The 22,977-nt window shown below is 37.6% G+C and overlaps 1 protein-coding gene across 1 annotated transcript in view; it reads right to left on the bottom strand.

Annotated features, from left to right (window-relative positions):
- Positions 1–22,977, bottom strand: part of Cngb3 (cyclic nucleotide gated channel subunit beta 3) — a 178,595-nt gene that overhangs the window by 54,817 nt on the left and 100,801 nt on the right. Inside the window, exons 11-13 of the mRNA XM_051155926.1 lie at positions 15,883–16,024; positions 10,945–11,104; positions 8,328–8,425 (exon numbers count right to left, since the gene is read on the bottom strand). Coding sequence (XP_051011883.1) covers positions 8,328–8,425; positions 10,945–11,104; positions 15,883–16,024 — 400 coding nt within the window. The remainder of the gene's footprint in view (positions 1–8,327; positions 8,426–10,944; positions 11,105–15,882; positions 16,025–22,977) is intronic.

The raw sequence follows: 22,977 nt of genomic DNA, 5'->3' as shown, positions 1-22,977 counted from the left end.
ATAACAGGAATCAACAATCATTGGTTATTGATATCTTTCAGGATCATGGATCTCAATTTGCCAATAAAATGACACAGACTAACAGAATGGACTAGAAAACAGGATTTCCCCTTCTGGTACACTTAAGAAGGACACCTCAACATCAAGGATAGACATTATCCCTGGTAGAGGGTTGGGAAAAAATATGCCAGCAATGGACCTAAGAAGCAAACTGGTGTAGCCATTTTAATAGCTAACAAAAAAATTTCAATCCAAAACTAATTCAAAGAGATAAGGCAGAACACTACATACTCATAAAAAAAATCTACCAAGACATTTCAACTCTTAACATTTATACCTCAGACACCAGGACATCCAAAAGAAAAACTATTACAGTTTAAATCACATATTGACTCTCACATATGGATAGTGGGGAAACATCAGTAACCAACTCTCACCAATGGACAGGTCATCCAGACAAACCCTTAATAAAGAAATACTGGAACTAATAAATACTATAAACCAGATGGATCTGATAGATATTTATAGAACAATGCACCCAAACACAAAAGAATATACCTTCCCAGCACCTCGTCTCCAAAACTGACCACATATTCAGACACAAAGCAAGTCTCCAAAGATACAAGAAAACAGAAATAACTCCCTTTATCCTATCACCACTACAGATTAAATCTGTAAAACACCACCAACAGAAACAACAGAAAGCCTAAAAGCTTATGGAAACTGAACAACAACAGCAATAACAACAACAACAACAACAACAACGTCAAGGGCCAGATGGTTCAGTGCAGAATTCTACAAGAATTTCAAAGAAGAATTAATGGCAATCTTCCTCAAGTTATTTCACAAAATAGAAACAGAAGGAACATTGGTCAATTCCTTTTATGGGGCCATAGTTAATCCTGATACCTAAACCACATAAGGACTCAACAAACAAAGAGAATCACAGACCAATTTCCCTTATGACCATAGATCCAAAAATACTCAGTAAAATACTTGCAAACTAAATCTAATAACTCTTCAAAAAGATCATCACCATAATCAAGTAGGCTTCATCCCAGGGATGCAGGGATGGTTCAACACACAAAAATCAGGAAATATAATCCACCATGTGAACAAACTGAAAGAAAAAAACCCACGTAATCATCTCACTAGATGCAAAAGGCCTTTGACAAAATTCAACATCCCTCCATGATACATGTCCTGTAGAGATTAGGGATACAAGAAACATATCTAAATATAATGAAGGCAATGTACACCTAATCTATAGCCAACATTAAATTAAGTAGAGAGAAAATTAAAGCAATCCCACTATAACAGGAACAAAACAAAGTTGTACACTCTTTCCATGTGTATTCAATATAGTACTTGAAGTTTTAGCTAGAGCAATAAGACAACTGAAAGAGACAAACAGGGATACAAATTGGAGAGGAAGAAGCCAAAGCATTGCTATTTGTAGGTGATCTTATAGTATACATAAGTGGCTCAAAATTTCTATCAGGAAAGTCCTACAGCTGATAAACACTCTTAGCAAAGTGGCTTGATACAAGATTAACTAAAAAAAAATCAGTAGCCCTTCTATACACAAATTACAAAAAGACTGATAAAGAAATGAGGAAAACAACACCTCTCACAATAGCCTCAAATAATATAAAATATCTTGTGGTGATTCTATCCTACCAAGTGAGATACTTGCATTATAAAAATGTCAAGTCATTGAAGAAAATAATTGAAGAAGATATAGGAAGATGGAAACATATCCCATAGTCATAGATCAGTAATATGAACATAGTGAAAAGGGCCATTTTAGCAAAACAAATCTACAGATTCAATGCAGTCTCCATCAAAATCTCAATACAAGCCTTTATAGACCGTGAAAAGGCAATTGTCAGATAAATAGGAATACTCCCCAAACCAAAAAAAATATCCCAAAACCAAAAACCAAAATATCCAACCCAGAATAACTATATCAACCCTGAACAATAAAAGAACTGCTGGAGTTATCACTGTGTTTGATTTCAAATTGTACCACAGATCCATAAAAACTCTATTGTGTTGGCATAAAAGCAGACCAGACACATTTATTAATGAGTTGTAGACCTAGACATAATTAAACACACTTATGGACACATAATTTGCAATAAAGAATGCAAAAATAGACACCAGAAAAAAGACAGCCTCTTTAACAATGTTTCTGGTCAAATTAGATGTAAGAATGTAGAAGGGTGTGAATAGAACCATATTTATCACCCTGTACAACTCAAGTCCATGTGGACAAAAGACTTCAACATAAAACAAGATACACTGAACCTGAAAGAAGAAAAGGTGGGGAATAGTGTTTAACCCATTTGCACAGGAGATGACTTGCTAAAGTGAACATTGATAGCACAGGCCCTAAGATTAACAAACAATTAATAAATGAGACCTCACGAAACTGAGAAGCTTCTGTAAGGTAACAGCTGCCATCAATCAGACAAAGAGGCAACCTACAGAATGGGAAAATATTTTTACCAACTCCACATCTGACAGAGGACTAATATACAGAATATATAACTCAAGTACTAGATATCAAAAATAACCAAATAATTTAATTAAAAATGGAGAACAGTTCTAAACAGAAAATCCTCAACAAAGGATTCTGAAATGGCTTAGAAACACAGAAATGTTCAACACCCTTAGCCATCAGGGAAATGCTACTTGGATATTCTATCTTATGGCTTTCAGAATGGCAAAGATCAATAACACAAATGAAAGCACATGGTGACAAGGATATGGAGCAAGGGGAACCCTCCTTCATTGCTGGTGGGAGCACAAACTTGTACAACCACTGTGGAAATCAATATGGCAGCTCCTTAGAGAACTGGGAACCGATTTACTTCAACTCAGGTATACTACTTTTGGGAATGTACCCAAAGGACACTCCATCCTACCACAAGGACACTTGCTCAACCATGTTCATTGAGGCTAAATTCATGATAGCCAGAAACTGGAAATAATTTAATGTTTCTCAACAGAAGAATGGCTGAACAAAATGTGGTACATTTAGACAATGGAGTGTTACCCAGCTGTTTAAAAAATTAATTCACAAAATTAGCAGACAAATGGATGGAACTATAAAAAAAATCATCCTGAGTGAGGTAACACAGACCCAGAAAGACAAACATGGTATGTATTCAGTTATAAGTGTGTATTAGCCATTAAGTAAATGCTAACCAAGCTACAATCTGTATATACAGAGAAGTTAGGTAGTAAATAGGAAGGATCTAGGCAGGGGGACACATAAATCTCATGGGAAGGGGAAATAGAATAGGTTTTATGCATAGACTGGGGACATGTTGGGATGGGATTGAGAGGGATGGGGTTGGATAGAGATAGGATGGAGGAATAAAGTGCTGGGAGAGATTGCTGAAACTGAGGGGTGGTGATGGCATTCGGGGAGTGGTGTGGAGATCTAGTGCAGTGGAAATTTCCTGGAATCTATGAAGGTGGTCCCAATGAGGACTCCTAGTAATAGTGAATATAATGTCTCAAGTAGTCATCTGGTATAGTAAGGCAAGGCTTCCAATGAAGGAACTGGGTTGCATTCAATTGAGCTGTTGGCCAACGGGACACATGGAAATCCCCTAACAACTTAGGCTGATGCTAAGACAAAGGATTACTTTCTGAAAACAGACAGTGGGACTCCATTTCTAAGAGCAATATCTAAACAGTTCACTGAACACGGAGAAGTTGAGATGGTGCCTAACCGGAGCCTTCACCCCTAAGTCTCTTTGGTGTGGGAAGGTGCTCTGCAGGCTACTGAAAGAGAAAACCCAATATCAACCCAGCCACAAAACTTTTGACTTACAATCTGTGTTGTCTGCAAAAATATACTAAGACAAGTTCTGTACCAACAGAACTTATGGATGAAGGACACAAAGAGAACATGGCCCTTGGAATCAGCTAATCACATCACGTGAGCACATGAGCTCACAGAGACTGAAGCAGCATACACAGGGCCTACATTTATTTATATGATGTCCTCAGTGTATATAATATAGCTGTTAGCTTGGTATTTTTTTATGAGACTCCTGACTATGAGAATGGGTAGGTCTCTGACTCTACTGCCAGATCTTGGGACTTGTTTCTTCTTGGGTTGCTGCATCCAACTTTGATATGAATGTTTTTGCCTCATCTGATAGTCTTTTATTTTGTCATGTTTCGTTATTATCTCTTAGAAGCCTGTTATGTTCTAATGAGAGACAAAAAGGAAGTTCATCTGGACGATAGGGTAGGTAGGTAGGAACTCAGAGCTGTAGAGGGAGAGACATGGATAATCAGGATATATTGTACTAGAAAAGAACATTTTCAATAAAAAGAGTGTATTAGTTTGCTATAGTTGCCCTAACAAAATATTAAAGATTGTGGTTCAAAGAAGAAAAAAATCCTGACTTGAGAGTTCTGGACATTTATATCTCATGATCATGTTGTTGGCAGGTTTGGTAGCTTCTGTACCCTCTCTGTGGCTGTCTTTTTCTCTGAGTCCTCAAATGCTCTATACTGCTCATTCCTCCCTGGTGTCTTTCTATATATTCCAAACTTCTATATCTTGTTAAGAAAAGCAGTTACACTGGCTTACAGCCCCCCCCCCCCATTTAGCTTAGTCATCTCTGTAAAGGCCTTATCTCTGAGTGTGATCATTTGCTGAGGTCAAGGGGTTAGATCTTCAACTTTTGAAGCAAGGAAGTAAGATTCAGACCACATCTAGAGAGTTTCTGAGAGAAAGAATGAAGAAGTTGCTATACTGTGCCAAGTGGTAGGTGCTGAGTAAGTGGCAGTTATTGGAACTTTTGTGGAGACGCATAATCTAAGTTAAGATCCAGGGTAAGTAATGACGTCATTCTTCCTTTTGATAGCCTCATTCCACATATATCTCAGCACTTGAGGAGCATGTGAAGATTTGGTAATCCAGGGTGTAGGGTGGAAGTGTTGTTGGAATTGAAGGATTATGAAGGACTTTCCTGTAATATAACCATATGATAACTTACTCTGTGGCATTAATTGCTATTGTGTCAATTTTTCTGGATGTTCTTGGGGAGATATGAATAAATAGCAACTCACTCCAGATAGGGAACTAATGACAGACCACAGCTCAGAAACCACCAAAGTCCAATGTGGTGAATCAATGAGTTATATTGGGGTTACTTACAGGAATGTGAGTCAGGGGAATTATTTACAGGAGCAGAAATGACTCAAAGAGGGCTGCTTCACCATAGCAGGAGTGATACCTTGTGAAAGCTGGAAACCTGAAGCACAAGGCCCAGCCTACAGGCATCTGGACAGGTTGCAGAGGTTGCAGAATTGGCCTTCCAGGCAGTTTTGTGGGCCTCTGCCTCTTCTAAGCAAATCAGCTTGTCTGAGTGTTTTCAAAGCTTCTCAGCTTCTTAGAGATCTGTCTCTTAGTTGTCCTTACTGATTATATAAGGCCTAAAGCATCTGGTCAATTTAAATTAATTCCTGAAGAGTATTGTGGAACATCCATTTAGGACATCCTGGGCCTTAAACAGTGACCCCGAAAGATGCAGTGTTTTGTCTCTACTTAGAGCATCTTGCATCTTAATGATCTTCCCTCTAGGTTGATATGTTTTATCTCAGAGACAATTTCTCCACAACATTGCAGAGACCATTTCTATTCATTGTAAGTACAGTGCATAAAGAACAAAAGAAACACTCTCATGGATCTCTGTGAGTTCAAGGCCAGCCTGGTCTATATAATGAGTTCCAGACCAGAAAGGTTACATACCAAGGTGCTATCTCAGCAGCAGCAGCAGCAGCAGCAGCAGCAACAACAACAACAACAACAACCAACAACAACCAACAACCATCTCATTCAGGTCCAGAACTTAATTACGCTACTTAGGAGAGCACTAGTTGAGTTGTTATGTAGAATCAACTATACCATCTGTAGCCTTCCTAATTATAGCGGTTGTTGGCTGATTAAATACTTTTGGGAGGGACAGAGATTTTCACAGATCCTCTATGTCATAACTGTGCTGTGTCCTATAGAGCCATTCCTGTTTGTTATCTCCATTCCTAACTCCTTTCTAGAAGTAATTGATCAGATTTCTGCTTTGTCAGTTGGCCTACTACTCAATCCTGGCTCTTAAAATTACCTGAAAAACATTCAAATTCAGTGTTCTTCTTAAAATTTATTATTTATGATGTGATATATTAGACATCATGTAGTTTACATAATCAAAAAACAAAAACTCTAGATTAGGTAAAAATTCAGGGAAATCTTTTCTATAACTGTGATTTACACACTTTGAAGTCAGTAAACATCCTAGGTATAAGAATACTTGGAGAACTAGAGTCCTTTTAAATATTTTACTTTCCTATTTATTGTTAATTTTAGCTTTATTGTCTAAAAATGTTTAATTTAAAAATTTATAATCACAATTAAGATTATTCTTTTCTGCTTTGTGTCATCTGACAACATGAATATCATCATAACTTTATCAAAGTTTCATAACTTTATCAAAATCCTGGTGGGAATTAAAATCAGAGCATAGGCAAGAGGCCTTGGACATAGACCTGCTTCCTGTAGCATGCAGTCAGTCAGTGCTAGGCACAGGACGTGAAGGAACTCTGTCTAACAATGTACCAGACTTCCGTCTTCAGTCCAGCAGTGGTAATTATGTATTTCAAGGTATGTACTTCTTCATGGATTATATTTTCTTTTCCGTCTTTGCTGGAATTCATTGTTCACACTAATACCATGGCTAAAAATACCTCAACATATGGATGGATAGGTATGAATTACTGCTCTAACTTGAACCTTTCTGAGGAACACAAGGTTTGGAAATCAAATTGTTTACAAGACATTTCTGTACAGGAGTTTGATCACTCCAAACTAACACATCGGAGTCTGTTTGTTTGTTTATATTCAGGAGGTGTGTAGCTATTTTCTCTGAATTCAGACAGTCCCCACTTGAGAGAGAAGAATGTTCATCTGAAGATAATGAAACTTATGAGACTTACAGAACTTAAGAGACCCAGTAAGCTCAGAAGGCTACTAGCTTCCCAAGGCCCATCTGCAAAGTTATGTAAGCAGAAAGTAGTTACCGGGGAAGAGGAGCTGTTTGAAAGTTGAACAAGGAGCTTCAGAGATGCAGCTTTTGTGAATCATCACTGATGCTGGGGTGGGCTTTCCTGTCATGCCTTTGAGTTACCCGCACTTCTGTAGGTAACTCCTTACCTATGCTTCTGTAACCATATCCTACATGCTCACTGGTTTACTAAGTTATTTTTGGGCAGAATTATTTTATTATCATTGCTTTGTCCCTAGTAAATAAACGTTCATGCCTTCCTAGAAAAAGACTCTAGACTTCTTACTCTATAGTAAGAAGATAGAACTTTAATGACTCAGTCACTAGCCCTAGGCCATATCTTTTAAGACAGGAACTGAATTTCGGCATGAATTTGGGTGATAACAACATCATTCAAATCATACTAAAGTTGGTTTATTTTTATTATTTCAGGTTCTAGGTTGACCTGTGCTATATTGCAAGACTTTGCCTTAAAGAAAGCAAGCTAAGCTTAAAACATTGGTAATAGCTACATGGGTAGGCTAATGCAGAGCTGATCTGGGAACTTGATTCATCCTAGCCTGCCAGGGCATGTTCATAAATGGAAGGTGATGCTCGTGTTTGCAGAGACAGAACAGTGGAGTGTAATTAAATTTAAATTTATGCAAGAAGAGTCTGAAGAACTTGTCTGAAGAACTCCTCTTCCTTGACACTAATTAGAAGAGAGAGGCTTCTAAAGAGCAAGTTGTCTGTTGAGCAGGGACCCATAATCTTTTTGATTCTTGTAAATTGTCCAGGTTATTTTGACTTTGCTAAACATAAGGCAGGACTGGTGAGATGGCTCAGCAGGTGGCGGCACCTGCTGCCAAGTCTGTCGACCTCAGTTTGACTTCTTAGACCTAATGACTCCTGTAAAGTTCCCTGTGATCGTCTCATGCACACCTGGGCACAGGTGTGTTCTTTCAAATCTTCCACATGTATGCACAAAACAAGTAAATTAGTAAAATGTAATAAAAATAGAGAGAAAAGAAAAGAGTAAAAACAAAACAAAAGAAAAGAAACAACCCCCCCAAACAAACAAAAGTCAACAACAACAAAAAAAACCCAAAAAACAAAAAAAAACCCAAAAAACTAAACCAAAAAACAAAGAAACAAACAAAACAAAAGAAAGAAAAACTCATTATTCCATATAAATAAAAACTTAGAACCTTATGGAGAAGCTGATATAACATCTTTCTATTAGTTGTAAGAAGTACTTACCTTGAACAACTCTACTTTGTTGATGATGCTGAAGTTTGTGTCAATGGCGAGAGATAACTGCATTGCTGTTGGTAGGTTCTCAAGCAACTTGGACTCATCTTTGTAAAAATAAATGTATCAACCCCCAAAGCAGAATAAATAGTAAAACAATTCATCAAGAAGTAAGCAGAAAAAAATTAAAAAACAAAGACAACAAAATGCAAATGCTTTATAAATAAATGTCTTAAAAATAGTGTCATTATTATAAATAGTAGGTCTACATACTTACCTTCAAGGCTCTGTGTGTGTGTGTGTGTGTGTGTGCGTATGCATGCATGTGTGTATACTCATGTATTCCTATGTGTTTATTTGATGTGTGTGGATGTGCCATATGTGGAGGCTAGAAGTGGGTATTTGGTATCTTCCTTCATTACTCTGCACTCTGATTTTTGAGATAAAGGCTCTCACTGACCTTGAAATTCACCATGTATGCTGGGTGGCCAAGTAGGTTCTAGTGATCCTCATCCTCTTTCATTTTCATTGCACTGGGGTTTTAGGTGTGTCCCTCTCTTGTTTTGAGAGACAATGTCTTGTAGCCCAGGCTGGCTTTGGACTCAGAAATTTTCCTGATGTAGCTTCCCAAGTGCTTCTGGGATCATAGGCGGTGCCACCACCACACTCAGCCTTCCCATACATCACAATGGTGCTAATTTGCTTATGAGAGCAAAGAAGTATTTTAGCTATAAATGGCATACTGAATGTTCCAGAACATTCTTTGAAACTTTAAGATGACAAAGGTTAGTGAACACGCTAGGATGGAAAGGGATCTAGTTCTTGTTTCTGCCAGCCCCATCAGCCCAAGGATGGCAAGTGAAAATGAGTGGTTGTGGTATCTGAAGGCATGTGGGCGTGTGCCACGTCCCTTATCTTATTTGACCTTTATAACTCTCCTACAACCAGGGGTTCATTTCTACTTTGCAGAGAGATGAAGAATGTAAGAATTTAAGATCAGAGAAGCTGTAGCTGATTTCCTGGATGAAGAATAATTAGGGGCATGTCAGCTGGGAATAGAGTACACTGAAGAAATGTGTTAAATGAGTAAGTTTAAACTGGTGTTATTTCATTGCCCATTAACTCAATAATGAATCAGAATACATTATGATTTTTCTTCTATGTGTGAATTAAATGATGGACCTTCTGAGTGACAAAATACTTCATAAGCAAAATTGCCCATTCTTAATATCAAGGATGCTCAGGGTTCATGGAGTTGCATTATCTTAGTTATTTTTTTCTAAAATGTATTTGTGTTCTTTGAGACAGAGCCTCACTAAATAGCCCCAGCTGGCCTAGAACTTGCAATGTGGACCAGCTAGCCTTCAACTCACAGAGATTCACTTGCTTCTGTCTTCAAAGTCCTGGGATTCCATGCACATGCCACTATATTCAGTTTTACTCTGGATGTTTTCTTACATCTACTTAAGTAAGAAATAAATTGTTATGCTATACTCTTAATTTGATCCCAGCATAGATCATAAATATGGTGGTTCACACCATCTGTAATTCCATTTGCAGGGGATTTAATATCATTTTTTTTTTTACCTCTGCAGGCACAAGACATGCATGCAGTGAACCCCAGCTTCCTGCAAAACAAAAAACTAAAAACGAAAACAATAATGCAGGTCCTCACACATACACAGAGAATAAAAAAATTAGCCTTTAAAGCACAATTTCTTATTTGTTATTTTTGAGGGCTGCTTGTCTCTATCTACCCACTAAGGCAGAGCCGAGCCAGGAGCCACTCTTTGTAGTTTCTTTCTCACTGTAACTGCTCTCAAGAGTAGCTGTGGATGCTAAAGAGAAGAGGCACGGTGCACTGAACATTCTGGGAGACTGTAGTTTCTCACCAGTGGCAGATGGGGCAAGGAAACTCCTTCAACCAGAACCAGTAGACACTCTCTTCTATTAGATAAAATTGTCATTTGAGACTCTTGTTTTTTTTTTTTTTTTTAACCTAAAGGAAGTAGCTTTTTGTTGATTTCTCAATAATATTCTTATTTTTATAGAAAAACACTAAAAATTGATTTATTATCAACTAGTCCATAACTTACTTTATATGATTTAGTAAAAATTATTTTTTGAGCTCCAGGGCTGTTGTTGCAGAGCAGACAATATTAGTAAATAATAATCTCTTTGAGCTAATTGCAAACTATGCTGTGCAATGAAAATGGCCTGAGAGTTTGTGCTTTTTCTGCACACTGCGCTCCCAGGGAGAGGCGCTGTCACAGACAGAACAGGAGTTTGGAGAACAGATTCAGGGCTCAGGTCCAGTTATGAGCCCTTGGCCAAATTTTGCAGTTAGATCCTCTGCTTTTGCCTTGCTTCTTACACCAAGTTCCCCCAGTGTGTGTGTGTGTGTGTGTGTGTGTGTGTGTGTGTGTGTGTGTATGGCACCAAATAAAATTTAACATTTCTCTTCCAAGATTTGCCTTGGAATATGGCTGTACATCTAAGAAAAATTCATTCATTTTAAATTAATGCAGGAGAGATCATTTGTTTCCCACCTGGTATTCAAATCCAAAGATCTCTTTCATCTTATATAATTTTTATTGCGTGATGAACCATCACTTGTCATGCTTACCTAGTATTCTTTGTGAGCTCCATGTATATTCCAACCAAGTCCGAACTCGATACTGCACACTCTTAGGAATAGAGTATTTGTTCATGTAGGCAATGATATGGTCCATGCAGACGTGGAAGCTGTTCTGATTGGCTGTTGCTGCCCCAATTACATCACGCATCTAAAACCATAAATATGGCCACTCACATCCAGGAGAGAGATTGCATTTGAATTGCTTGTCCTTATACAATATCCCTGTTTATTGCCCCAATTGCTTGCTTTTAACACACCGACATCAGGTCCTAATAAAATGCTGGAAATCAGCTTATCCCGCGGACAATAATAAGGCCCATTAGACCAATCACGTGAGATTTTTGTGAGGCTTTGGTCTCATAATGCAGGTGACAGCACATACTCTTCACCTGCTTATAAATTACTGTGAAAATGATAGCTGACATTTTAGAGCAACCAGAATCCCTGCACAGATGCAAGGGAAGTGTAATGAGAGTGGAGCAATTATCTTTCAGAATGGCTAGTCGATTTTGACTGAGTCGTTCTGTGAAAGTACCTTTCACAAATCAGCCAGGGTGGCTGGCTCTATAGGCTCAACTCATCATGCAATTTCAGCCTCTGTTCTTCCTTTTGTGTTGTTTAGACAGATAAAATCCAATCTTATCATGCTAGAGGCACAGTATTCAGCAGAAGTTGAAATGTGCTGAAATCACTGAAGCGTTGTCTGCCGCTGTGACAATCCTTAAGGAACTGTCAGGGTTAGTTCTCGGATGTTTATAACACAGCCATAAAAACCCACTCTAGGTTAAAAGCTGATCTTTAAGGTCTCAGCACAAAAAAGATATATTGCTTGGTTCTTCCTCTCACATAGAGAGAAGCAAGTGGTTGTAAATTTGCTTTGACTGTGGGTTTATTATAGGAGGAAAGTCAGGCCTCACTTTCACACCAATACTTTGCTCATTCATTCTTGGAGCTGTGGAGCCTTTTTTGCTTATGGAAAACTAAACAAAACAAAATAAACCAAACCTCTGGATATTTTAAAAAAATATAGCTCAAATACCTTTTACTGTAATGGCTTCCTCAATTTATAGTTTTAGACATAATAGAATTACTACTTCTTAAAAGTATTCGCTAAGAACTATTACAGATAGTCCTTTTACACCCCTCTTTCAGAGACTTACTCTTCAGTGGCTTTCCAGATATGCTTCTTCAGCCTCAATTCCCAGATCTCTTTCCATGGTCATATGCCACAAATAGCATATTATTCAGGTTTCTAAGGCTGTGTCACATGGCATATCAGAGGTTGTGTGGAGAGATTCAACAAGGGTGTTATGTGGGAATCAAGGACAAAGTTAGGTATTATTGAATGGTGTGTGGGGGTGCAAGGATTTGAGTGTATTCATCTGAACATTTAATGTACTATCTTGCAGCAGGGTTGGCTTCCACTGATGTAGAAATTCAGGGCAACATGTATTCTACAATAAGTTCCGGTCTCGAGAAGCCTATAAAGGGTGCAGAGTTCTTTTTTAAAAATGCCAGATTTTGTAGGTTGTAGAAGAGAATAGAATTCAGGAGTAAAAATTTTGAGGTATAGTCACTGGTATGATCATACTTTTAGATTTTGAATGCATGGCGATTTTGTTTCAGGCTCCTTTAGTTTTGTTTCTATCTGGAACAAACTATGTCTAAAACTATAAATTGAGGAAGCTATTACAGTGAAAAGTATTTGAGCTATACTCTTAAAAAGATCCAGAGGTTTGTTTTATTTTGTCTTCCATTTTGCTTCCTCCATCTTTGAATCAGTCTGAGAGCTTAAGGCACAAGTCTTTATCTCCAGCTTCCATCTTTCTCCTGTACTTCAGAACCACAGTTTCAGGTGTTGCTTGCTCCGGTTAGATTTTTCAAATCCAACTGAAAGGGAGGGCGTGACACTTACTAGATTTTTACGTGCATAAGGATCGCCAAAAGATCTTTTAAGATGCATACTGTTGTTTAGTGGGCCTCGAGTCTAAGTTCAGATTTTCTCAAATGTGTAGCGGTGGCATTCCAGGGAAAGCATTGCACTCATGGTAGGCACACATCATTTTCATTTTTCTCTCTTTATTGATTTTTTGACAGATTTTAATAATGCAATCCTGTCTGAGCTGGAATTTGCTATGTAGACTGGGCTGGCTTTGAACTCCTTTCCCTTGATTCAGCTTCCCAAGTGATGACATTACAGAAGATATCATTTTCTAGTTTTTTTTGGAAATTGCTTGATTCTCATTCAGAATTTTAGAATCACCAAGATAGGAAATATGTTTTCTACTATGTTGCCAAATACAATTAGCTAAAACACCATGAATGTAACATTCATATAATCCCCGATTGTCTCATGGTTCTTCTTGCTATATGTAATTTAAAAATTGTTATGTGTAATAATATAAATGTATTTACCTTAAAAAATTACATCTTTAGAAAAAAAAAAAAAAAGAAAATTGCTTTGCATGGACCAAGGGCTCACTGTGTACTAGGTTTTACTTTGACTGTCTATTTCATCACATATTGTTCTATTTTAAGATGGTGCTAATTTAAAGTATGAATTGCAATGCCACTTCATCTTTCTCTCTTGTTTGAGACAAGGTCTCACTATGTAGTTCTGAGCAGACTGGTCTCAAATTCACAGCAATCTGCCTGCCTCTGCCTCCCACATTCTGGGATTAAAGCTGTGTGCCACTACTCTCCGGTCAACCTCTTAATATCATTAAACTAGAGTCTTATCTGCAAGAATAAGAAATTAGTGAATGTACCCCACATGCATTTTATGAAACATTATGACTTAATGTATTTTTTTTGCTGTTCTACTTTATTTAAATTTAAATTGAAAATCTCTTTAACTAGTTTCATATTTCAGCCATTAGTAAATTTATCCATCCATTGATATGAAAGTTTATGTAGTTTTTAACTTCTGGATGTTCATATCCTAATACCTAAATGTTCTAATAACTCCATGTTTTCAATGGAGTTGTCTTTGCAACTTCCATATCTAGTCCATTGTCATCTCTAAGCTGATTTACATGCCCTGTGCATTGACACCGACCACCTCTCTATTTTCTGTACTTTTTTTTAATGTGTGTGCATTTGGATGTTTGCTCCTCTTAGTTACAGCCAATTTCTGAGAGATAGTGATCAACTCTCCTGGAAGTGATTTTTATAATTCAAATGAGCCAATCCACAATTCCTATTTTTTAAAATTTATTTTTATGTATAGGAGTGCTCTATCTGTCTGTACACCTGCATGCCAGAGGAGGGCATAAGATTAAATTATAGATGATTGTGAGCTGTCATATGGGTTCTGGGAATTGAATTTCAGACCTCTGCAGGAGCAGACAGTGCTCTTAACCACTGAGTCATCTCTCCAGCCCCCTATTCTTTGTGTAGCCCTCATATAGTCTCCCACATTTGAGACACTATCTATCTGTTCTCCATGATAGTAATTACTCAAACTTGCTAAATCTAATGTTTATCCAGCTATAGCCTGCCCCCTAACCAGTAATTCTTTATTTTGTTCAACATCTTCATCTTTACGGTTTGGCATGCTCCCACGTTTTAAGACCTATAAGGACTTTTCAAAAGCAATTGTGCTTGATCTGCTAGGCTTACACACCTAAGTAACAGTAAAACCCACATTTAAATATATTGGCTCTTTTTGGTTTATTTCATAGTTAACCTTGAATCCCCCTGTTCAATGCCCTCCCTAGGCTTGCGTCTCATTGCTTTCAAGGCAAAACTCAAATGTACCATTCAGAATTCTTACAATATTTTATTCTTGCATTTGTTTCTTACACCCAAAGGTCCTTTGTCCTGTTATTGTGTTTGCATCTCAAACACATTGCATGTTGTACCACTGACATATTTTCACAACAGATTCTGATAAACTGAACTGCCTATTGATGATAACTGGATAGCACCTAGCTCTAGAAAGTGCCTCATACACATCTGCTCCATGTAACTGAGAGGCTTCCATTTTTTGAACAACAGAGAACGTCTACATTCTTCTACCATATGCCATCTTTAGCAGACACTTTACCTTAATCTATGCATTATTGGGGTTCTGACAATTTTTGAACCGTATCAAATATCATGATAAGTAGTTCTTATTGTTACAGAATGAATTTTATCCATACTACTGTGTGTTAAGACCAAATAATTTTTCTAGTGGGTTTATTGATTTTGTGATACAGTACTCAGGTTCTTAAATCATGCATTATAGCCTTATATGTAGTTTCATAACTGAATGTGGAGGCTGAAAAAATGGAGACAATAAAAGGTTTCTGAATGCATAATGAACAAAAATTAACTCAAATGAAATCTAGTGAGTCTGAGGTTTCTCTGGTAGGGCTTACCCATGCTGCACTGTATAGCTTCACTGCAGCCTTGGTTCTGCTCATTACAGACCCATTTGGCATTGCATACTTTGCAACACACCATGAAAGAATAAATGCGCCGGAAAACCCAGAGCAGACTCTACACTCCATTATGTATAATGAATATAATGTTTTGACTGTAGATTCAAAACATTTATATCCTAATAAAATTGGCTGGCAGGTTTTCAGGAACATTTAATGACTGAAAAGAAAAAGAATCTGGGTTTGGTGGCATGTATATGTAGTTCCAGAACTTAGAATTTGAATTCAATTTTCAATGAAGGAAAGAGGAATTTGAGTTTGAGGCTAGCCTAGACTATGTAGCAAGACTGCCTTCTCCCCTCCAGCCAATGGTCTAATGTTGATGCAAGTACTTCTACTCCATACCATTAAATAGGCAAAAGGTAGTGAAAGAAGGAAGAGAAGGGAGAAGAAGAAAAATAACAACAGATTTCAGTAGTTACTCCATACAACTTATAAATATTTATTAGCACTTAAGAAATGAACATATTTTGTAGCCAGGCATCCACTGTAAGCTTACCTGACCAATTAAGGTGGAAAACACAAAAACTCCAGAAAAAAAATTCACAAGTTGGAAAACAATTTCAAATGAAGTCTGTGGCTCTGGAAGGCCCCCGATAGTAATTAGTGTTCGAACTGCCCAATAATAACATCTCAGATACCTGTAAAAAAGATGCACAGATTTCCCAGTACATATCATTGTAACACAATTTTGCTTACACATAGTTCATATACACAGGAACTGACAAGCTCTCTGTGGGCCACTGTGAAGTTCTTAGCAAACACTAGGAAATGGCTAAGCATTTACACCCAAGGAGGGTGTTTACTAGGAACTTCCAAAATTTGGTAGTGAATCTTATCAAGCTTCTATTTTTGGGTGAATGATTTATACAAAACTCAGCACAGATGTGCTATGTTCCACAACGAATGAGTTTTCAGATCGATGAGCTTGGATGGTTGGAGACATCTGGGAAGCTGTGTTTTAGGTCAGCTGCTTTGTTCCTTGAGTCTTACTGTTGACTGAGCTTCTGTGTTCTCATAGTCTCTTCTTGGGATGCCTGGGGTATCTTCCTCCCTTAAGTGTCTAAGTCTGTGTTAATCTGGTTGGGGACAGCAGGACACTTTTCTGCTTATATTCTTAATGTGGCTAGATTGGGTCCCTTCGAATTCTGCCTGCCTCAAGGCACATGGACCTTTTCTAACACTGAAAATAACTTTTTGCACACACTTTCCTCTCGTTTTCTCAGAGATCTTCCCTGCTTCCCCACCCACCCAAGTGTACACCTTCTTTTGCTGTCTTTTTAGAAACTAACAGACAAACAAGCAAACCAGAATAAAACAAAGCAAAAGACAGAGAAAACACAACACACAAAACAAAACAAAAAACCCAAAACCAAAACAAAAAAGCACAAGAAATACACACACACACACACACACACACACACACACACACACACACACACACACACCATAAAATCAAACCATAATAGATTTGCTAATGGATTTCTTAATAGCAGCTGCTTCTTCTAGATTGCTCATATCCCAAGATGTAAAAGGACTTTATAATCCAGAAATTCCATAACATCTTAATTTATTGTCTTGCTATATTTGTCAAGCAAATCCCTAGAACTAGCTTAAATAAATTGGAAGATATGTTGGACTCCATCTCTCAATGTGAAGAATAGCAAAGAATTTGCGGTTATCTTTAAATTGCTAAGCCAGGGCTGAGGAGATGGCTCAGCAGGTAAAGATACTTGTCAACAAGCCTGACAACCTGGGTTTAGTCACTGAAAATCCATATGGGAGAAGGAGAACTCCACATGCACATTGCGCTATGCTCAGCCCACTCAAATAAGTGGAGGAAAAGTGTTACTTAATAAACTAACAACAGGTGGAGAATGTTTTTGTGATAACTCTTTATAATTTAGATCCGATTGTTTCCACAAATGAAAAATAGAACAAATAAATTGGTTCACTATCAAAAAACAAAACAAAACAAACAAACAAAAAAACCCAACTCAACTTCCCCCCAGAAAACCACACACACAAAATAAAAACAAAAATTAAAAATGTTCACTATCTAGTTTATTTTTATCATATTAATGAATATACAAATGTGAAAAGAAAAGAAGCAAGAACTCTTAGTAAGGAAAACACTCTTGGATGGAATAGATAATTTATCTAGAACTTCAGAACTGAGGAACACCAAGACAAACAAACAAACAAACAAATAAACAAACAAAAACCCAAAACCAAAAAACAAACCTGAAAACAACCACCACCACCACCACCACCACCACTACCACCACCACCACCAACACCAAACTAAAATAATACCAAAACCCTACTTAGCTCTGATAACACAGCCTGGTCAGATATTCTTACTGTATCTTAAAAAATAACGTCCTGCATGTGGAAAGGAAAAGAACTGTCAGACCCAGAGGCTAGAGGACTAGAGTGAACAGTGTCTTCTGGACGTGGCGGGACTTCTGAGCTCTGGAGGCCTCAGCAGCTATGGTTGCCTTCACAACACCTGCACAAGACCAAGCCAGTTAACCTTCTAGCAAGGAGTGTGAAGGCGTTCATGAGACCCACTCCTGATTCAGGAGCTGTGGACAGTTGATGGCTTCTCAGGGAGAGTCACTTTTGCTTAAGGGTGTGGGTCTTCATAGGCAGACCATGGGTCAGTGGTTGGCCCCACGACCCAGGAATGTACAGATGACACAAATTGGAGTCCATTTTTAAAGGCATTAAGTTGGGCATGGTAAGGAGGTCAGGTGAGCATAAGAGGAGTTAGAGAGATGAGTGACAGGTGAGTAATGATCACAGTGTAGTGTGTAAAATTCTCAAGAAAGTAGTTAAAATAGTGGGTCTCAGTTTTCCTTTCTGGTGTTCATAGTAGATTAAACTTTTTACAGAATTTTGCCTTTGTTGAGTTTTTATTTTTAAAATAGAAGTAATAAATGACCCAGGTGTACTACTCCTGAGTATATTCCCCAAGGATGCTGTGTCCTACTACAGAGACACTTGACACTTGTATATCCATGTTCACTGCCCCAGTATTCACAACAGACAAGAAATAGAATAAGCTTGGAATTCTACTAATAGATGAATGGACAATGAAAATGTATAACATCCAGTTAAATTTTATTTAACCACAAAGAAAAATGAACTATGGAATTTTTCTGAGAACATGAGTGGAACTGGAAAAGTTTAAATAAAGAGGTAATGAAAACTCAGAAAGACAAATACTGTATGGTCTCTTTCATGCAGATCCTAGCTTCTAAGTGTTTAATATGTGCATTTGGTGGAGTAAGTGTTGGTAAATACCAGGGTACTAGAAAGAAATCCATGAGATGAAAACGAATTTTAAAGGAGAGCATTGAGGAAGACTATGAGCATATGAGACATTAAAGTGGAAGAGTAATATTGGGGACAAGTGAGGAAGAGGGGACAGAGAAAAAGGGAAGAGGAGGGTGGAAGGAAAACCACCCCAAATACGATAAGCCAATTAAAATATTAAACCAAAGCACTTTGGAGGCATGGAGGCTCAGGAGATTGATCAGTGGGAAAAGTCATTTCCCAGGTCTGACGAGCTGAGTTCAGTCCTTGGATCTTATGTAAAGGCAGAAGGTGAGAAATGACTTCAGAAAGTTGTGCTCTGACCTCCATATGTATTCATGCATGCCTTCTAATAATAATTAATAATAAATTAAAAGTAGGTTTTATTTCTTGTTCTAGTGTGTCGCACAGAGCAGGAACACTTTAGAACTGCATTAGTCTTTAAACAGGGGTAATCATTTTCAAATACTATGAAGTGGAGTTTTATAAAGAATGAAACGAGCTGGTGTTGGAGTTAGTACTCAAATGAAATAAAATCTATAAGCAAATCATTTTCAAATTCAATACATTTTAAAGAATACAGGATTGAAAATTTTTTCTCTTATATTTCACCCCAACCACAGTTTCCCCTCCTGCCACTCCTTCTAGATCCTCCATCAATCACCTCCCCTTTTTTCCAGATTTGCATCTCCCCAGTTTCCCTTCAGAAAAGAACAAGGATATCAACTGAACATGGCATGTCAAGTTAGAATAAAACTAGACACACACCCTCATATCCAGGCTGGAGGAAGCAAACCAGTAGGAGGAACAGGGTCGCAAGATAGACAAAAGAGTCAGAGACAACCCTCACTGCCACTGTTAGGAGTACCACAAGGACACCAACCTACACAATTATAAGATATATGCACAAGACCTAGCACAGACCCATACAGGCTCTCTGCTTGTGACTTCAATCTCTGGGAGCCCCCAGAATCAACTAAGCAGGGCTCATAGGCTATAGGCTATTTTTAACCTGGTGGATTAACTGTGGGTTAACCACCACAACAAAACCAGTAACAAAAATCGCACTAACATTTTTGAGGGAGTTTAGATCCACTGTGCCAGGATAATAAAAAATACCACTGAGTGAATGTCCAGAATGCTATGACTTACTAGTAATGGACTTGGTGTCAAAGGGACAAAGCACACATGTGAGTTTATGGGTTACATGCCAACTTTTCAGGTCCCAGTTTTAAGCATCCTCTTGCCTAATTTATTTTGGTCACAGGTTCTCAGCCTCTGTTTCTTTAAACTAAGGAAACTCATCAAACTCCCCAAAAGTGGGCAGGGACTAGATGTTCTTCCTATGTGGTCAGTTTTATTACACATCGCTTTGGTGTTAATAGGAACACACAGTATTAGTTTCACCTGCTTATTTATAGATGTTAAAGTGACAGTGAAATATGAAATGTTGGCATTGATTTTTTTCAAGTCTCACGGGTTAGCCTTGAACTTTTAAAGTATTAAACAGTATTCCGCGTTAATTGGAAATTTTCTGCCCTAATGCTTTGTGGTTTATTTTTGGATTCTTGTCTTACACACCCAGACAAGCCCAACCAAAGGTAAGATTTGTAATTTAATTAGATGGCATCATATTGATTTTCTAGGATTAGCTTAATTAGTCAAGGGTGTCCATCTCTAATATCTACACTCCAGGCAGATAAATCTTTTCAAGGAGATTCCATCTGGCTGATTTAATACATAGGCTCTCAGTAAGGTTTTAATGCATGAAAAAAAAACAGTTCCCAGTTAAAACAATAAGACAGAATTTAATGTTGATCTTAGAGGAAATGTGAAAATAGGAATTATGCTTCTGTAAACTTATAAGGGACACAAGAAACAATCTGACTAAAAATTGAATAAATAATCTAAACAAATATTAATTGAATGATGTACAAATAATGAAAAAGTATAAGGAAAACCCTCAATGTCACTGATAATCAGGAAAGTGCACATCAAACCAACATGAGGTAGCATCTTACTCACTAGAATGCCCATATCAAAGTGACATTTTAAAAAATATTCAAAATGCCTACATTCTGTTTTCTATACTAATTTACAATCCTCCAACAGCATGCATGTATATATATATTTTATATATATAGTGCCTCCTTTCCTGTATTTCCCATACCTGTTTTCCATTTTTTTTTATTATTGTCATTGTAGCTGTCACAATATGATACTGTATTGTAGTTTTGGTATGTACTTCCTGGTGATTAATGGTGTTGAGCACCCTTGGTGTTTTATCAGGCATCTCTCTGTATGCCTCCATTCAAGAGAAGCCATTTAAAGCCTTTTCCATTAAAGACCTGTGCTATTACATTGTAGAAATTTATCACATTTTGGACATTAGCCCATTATCAGGTGTATGGTTTGTAAATATTCTATTCATCTTGGTAGGTTGTTGTACATTTTAGTTTTAATTTTAGGGTTTTTTTTTCTTCTAGTGTAAGAGTTTTTTTTAGTGTGATAGAAGCCCATTTTTGTTTCTAATGTAGAACATATCTAGTGTCATGGAAACACATATATTTGCCTTTGCTTTTGTGTTTGAGGGGCTATATTAAGCATATTATTGTCCAGGAAAGCTATCCTGATCTGCTTTCTTGTAATAGTTTCATAGTTTGGATTCTCATATTTGTGTGTTCAATCCAGTTACTTGACTTTTGTGGATGGTGTAAGATAAGAAAGGGTTTTGAGAGGGTTAGTTCTGAGTAGGTCACATTTGAACAGTAGTCACTCACTCAATCCAAGAACCCAGATATCTTTCCATATATTTGTTTCTGTTTCAGTTGCTTTCATTTTCACACTGTGTTTTCACTGTACATGTATTGGGCCTCTGTTTGAAACTGTTGTAAATATGATCATTCGTCTATTCTACAATTTTATATTAATGACATTACAAAATGTGTATGCTTTGTGTAAGCTATTCCCCACTCTTTTGAGTGTTGTTTATGCCCATGTAATTTATTTTTCCAAATTCTGGAGTAATATCTATTGTATGTATATACTACAGCTTTCCAAAACGTCTATACATCTATGGTAAAATACCTCTGCTATGTGAAGTTTCTGATTATTGTGAACCTAGTTCCTCTGAACATTCTTATGCACTTTCTGCACCTGGATATGTATTTTAATTTCTCTTCAATAAAAAAAGTGTACAATTTTAAGTTGCATGGTAGATGCATAATTAGTGGTAATTAAAAAGCAGTATGTATTTCTGATGTATAATGATATCACCAGGAAATATATATCATTTCTGATCTTTTCTTAAAATTATTGTGCAATCTAGGTATGGTGGCACATACCTTTATTCTCAGAACTGGGGAGGCAAGGACAGGCAAGTATCTAAGAGTTCAAGGACAGCCTAGTTTACACAGCAAGTTCCAGGTCAGTTGGAGCTACATAGAGAGAACATGTCTCACAAAACAAACAGACAAATAAACCCGAAAAGTTTGATGGAGGTTTGTTATTGTCTACTCCATAGGATTTTGAACTGTCTAGAAGACTAATCAAACCTCTTGGGGTAGCATTTTCAGAGAGAATTAGAGAAGCTAAGAATCTTTCCTGAATGATTATGGCACCATCCCATGAACTGAAGCCTAGAAGGAATAAAGGGAGATAAAGGAGAAAGTCCAGCCAGGCGCAGTGGCGCATACCTGTAATCCCAGCACTCAGGGAGGCAGAAGCAGATCTTCGTGAGTTCAAAGCCAGCCCGGTCTACAAAGTGAGTCCAGGACAGCCAAGACTACACAAAGAAACCCCACTTCTCTAAAAAAAGGGGGAGGGGGTTGGGAGGAGAAAGCCCATTAGAATAGGCAAGTGTGCTCTCTTTCTGCTTCATGGGCCCCACGAAGTGAAATTCCCTGCCCTTAATACTTCCCGTTCTTAGGTTGTCCTGTCTCATCTCAGGCCCACTGGAATGGAGCCTATTTACCATGGAATGAAACCTCCGAAACTATGAGGGAAACAACCCCCTTTTCCCCTTAAGTTGTCTTATTCAGATACTTTTCAGAGAAATTAAAAGTCTAACAAATGACCACATATGTCTCATCCTGACACTTGCATCACCAATCTTTCACTGCTAGCCACTGGGCAGACATGTACCTAATATAGTTGGCCTCTTAATTCTCCATAAAATTATTCATACCAAAGTAAATACATAAATCAATGCATATTCTAAATTCGTTTTGATTATACATGTACAGGATTGATTTTAAGCTTTCTAGGGCCACGT

Source organism: Acomys russatus, chromosome 2 (assembly GCF_903995435.1).
Source record: "Acomys russatus chromosome 2, mAcoRus1.1, whole genome shotgun sequence".
NCBI lineage: Eukaryota > Metazoa > Chordata > Mammalia > Rodentia > Muridae > Acomys > Acomys russatus.
Note: the sequence above shows the minus strand (reverse complement) of the source record. Positions and strands in the feature narration are given on the sequence as shown.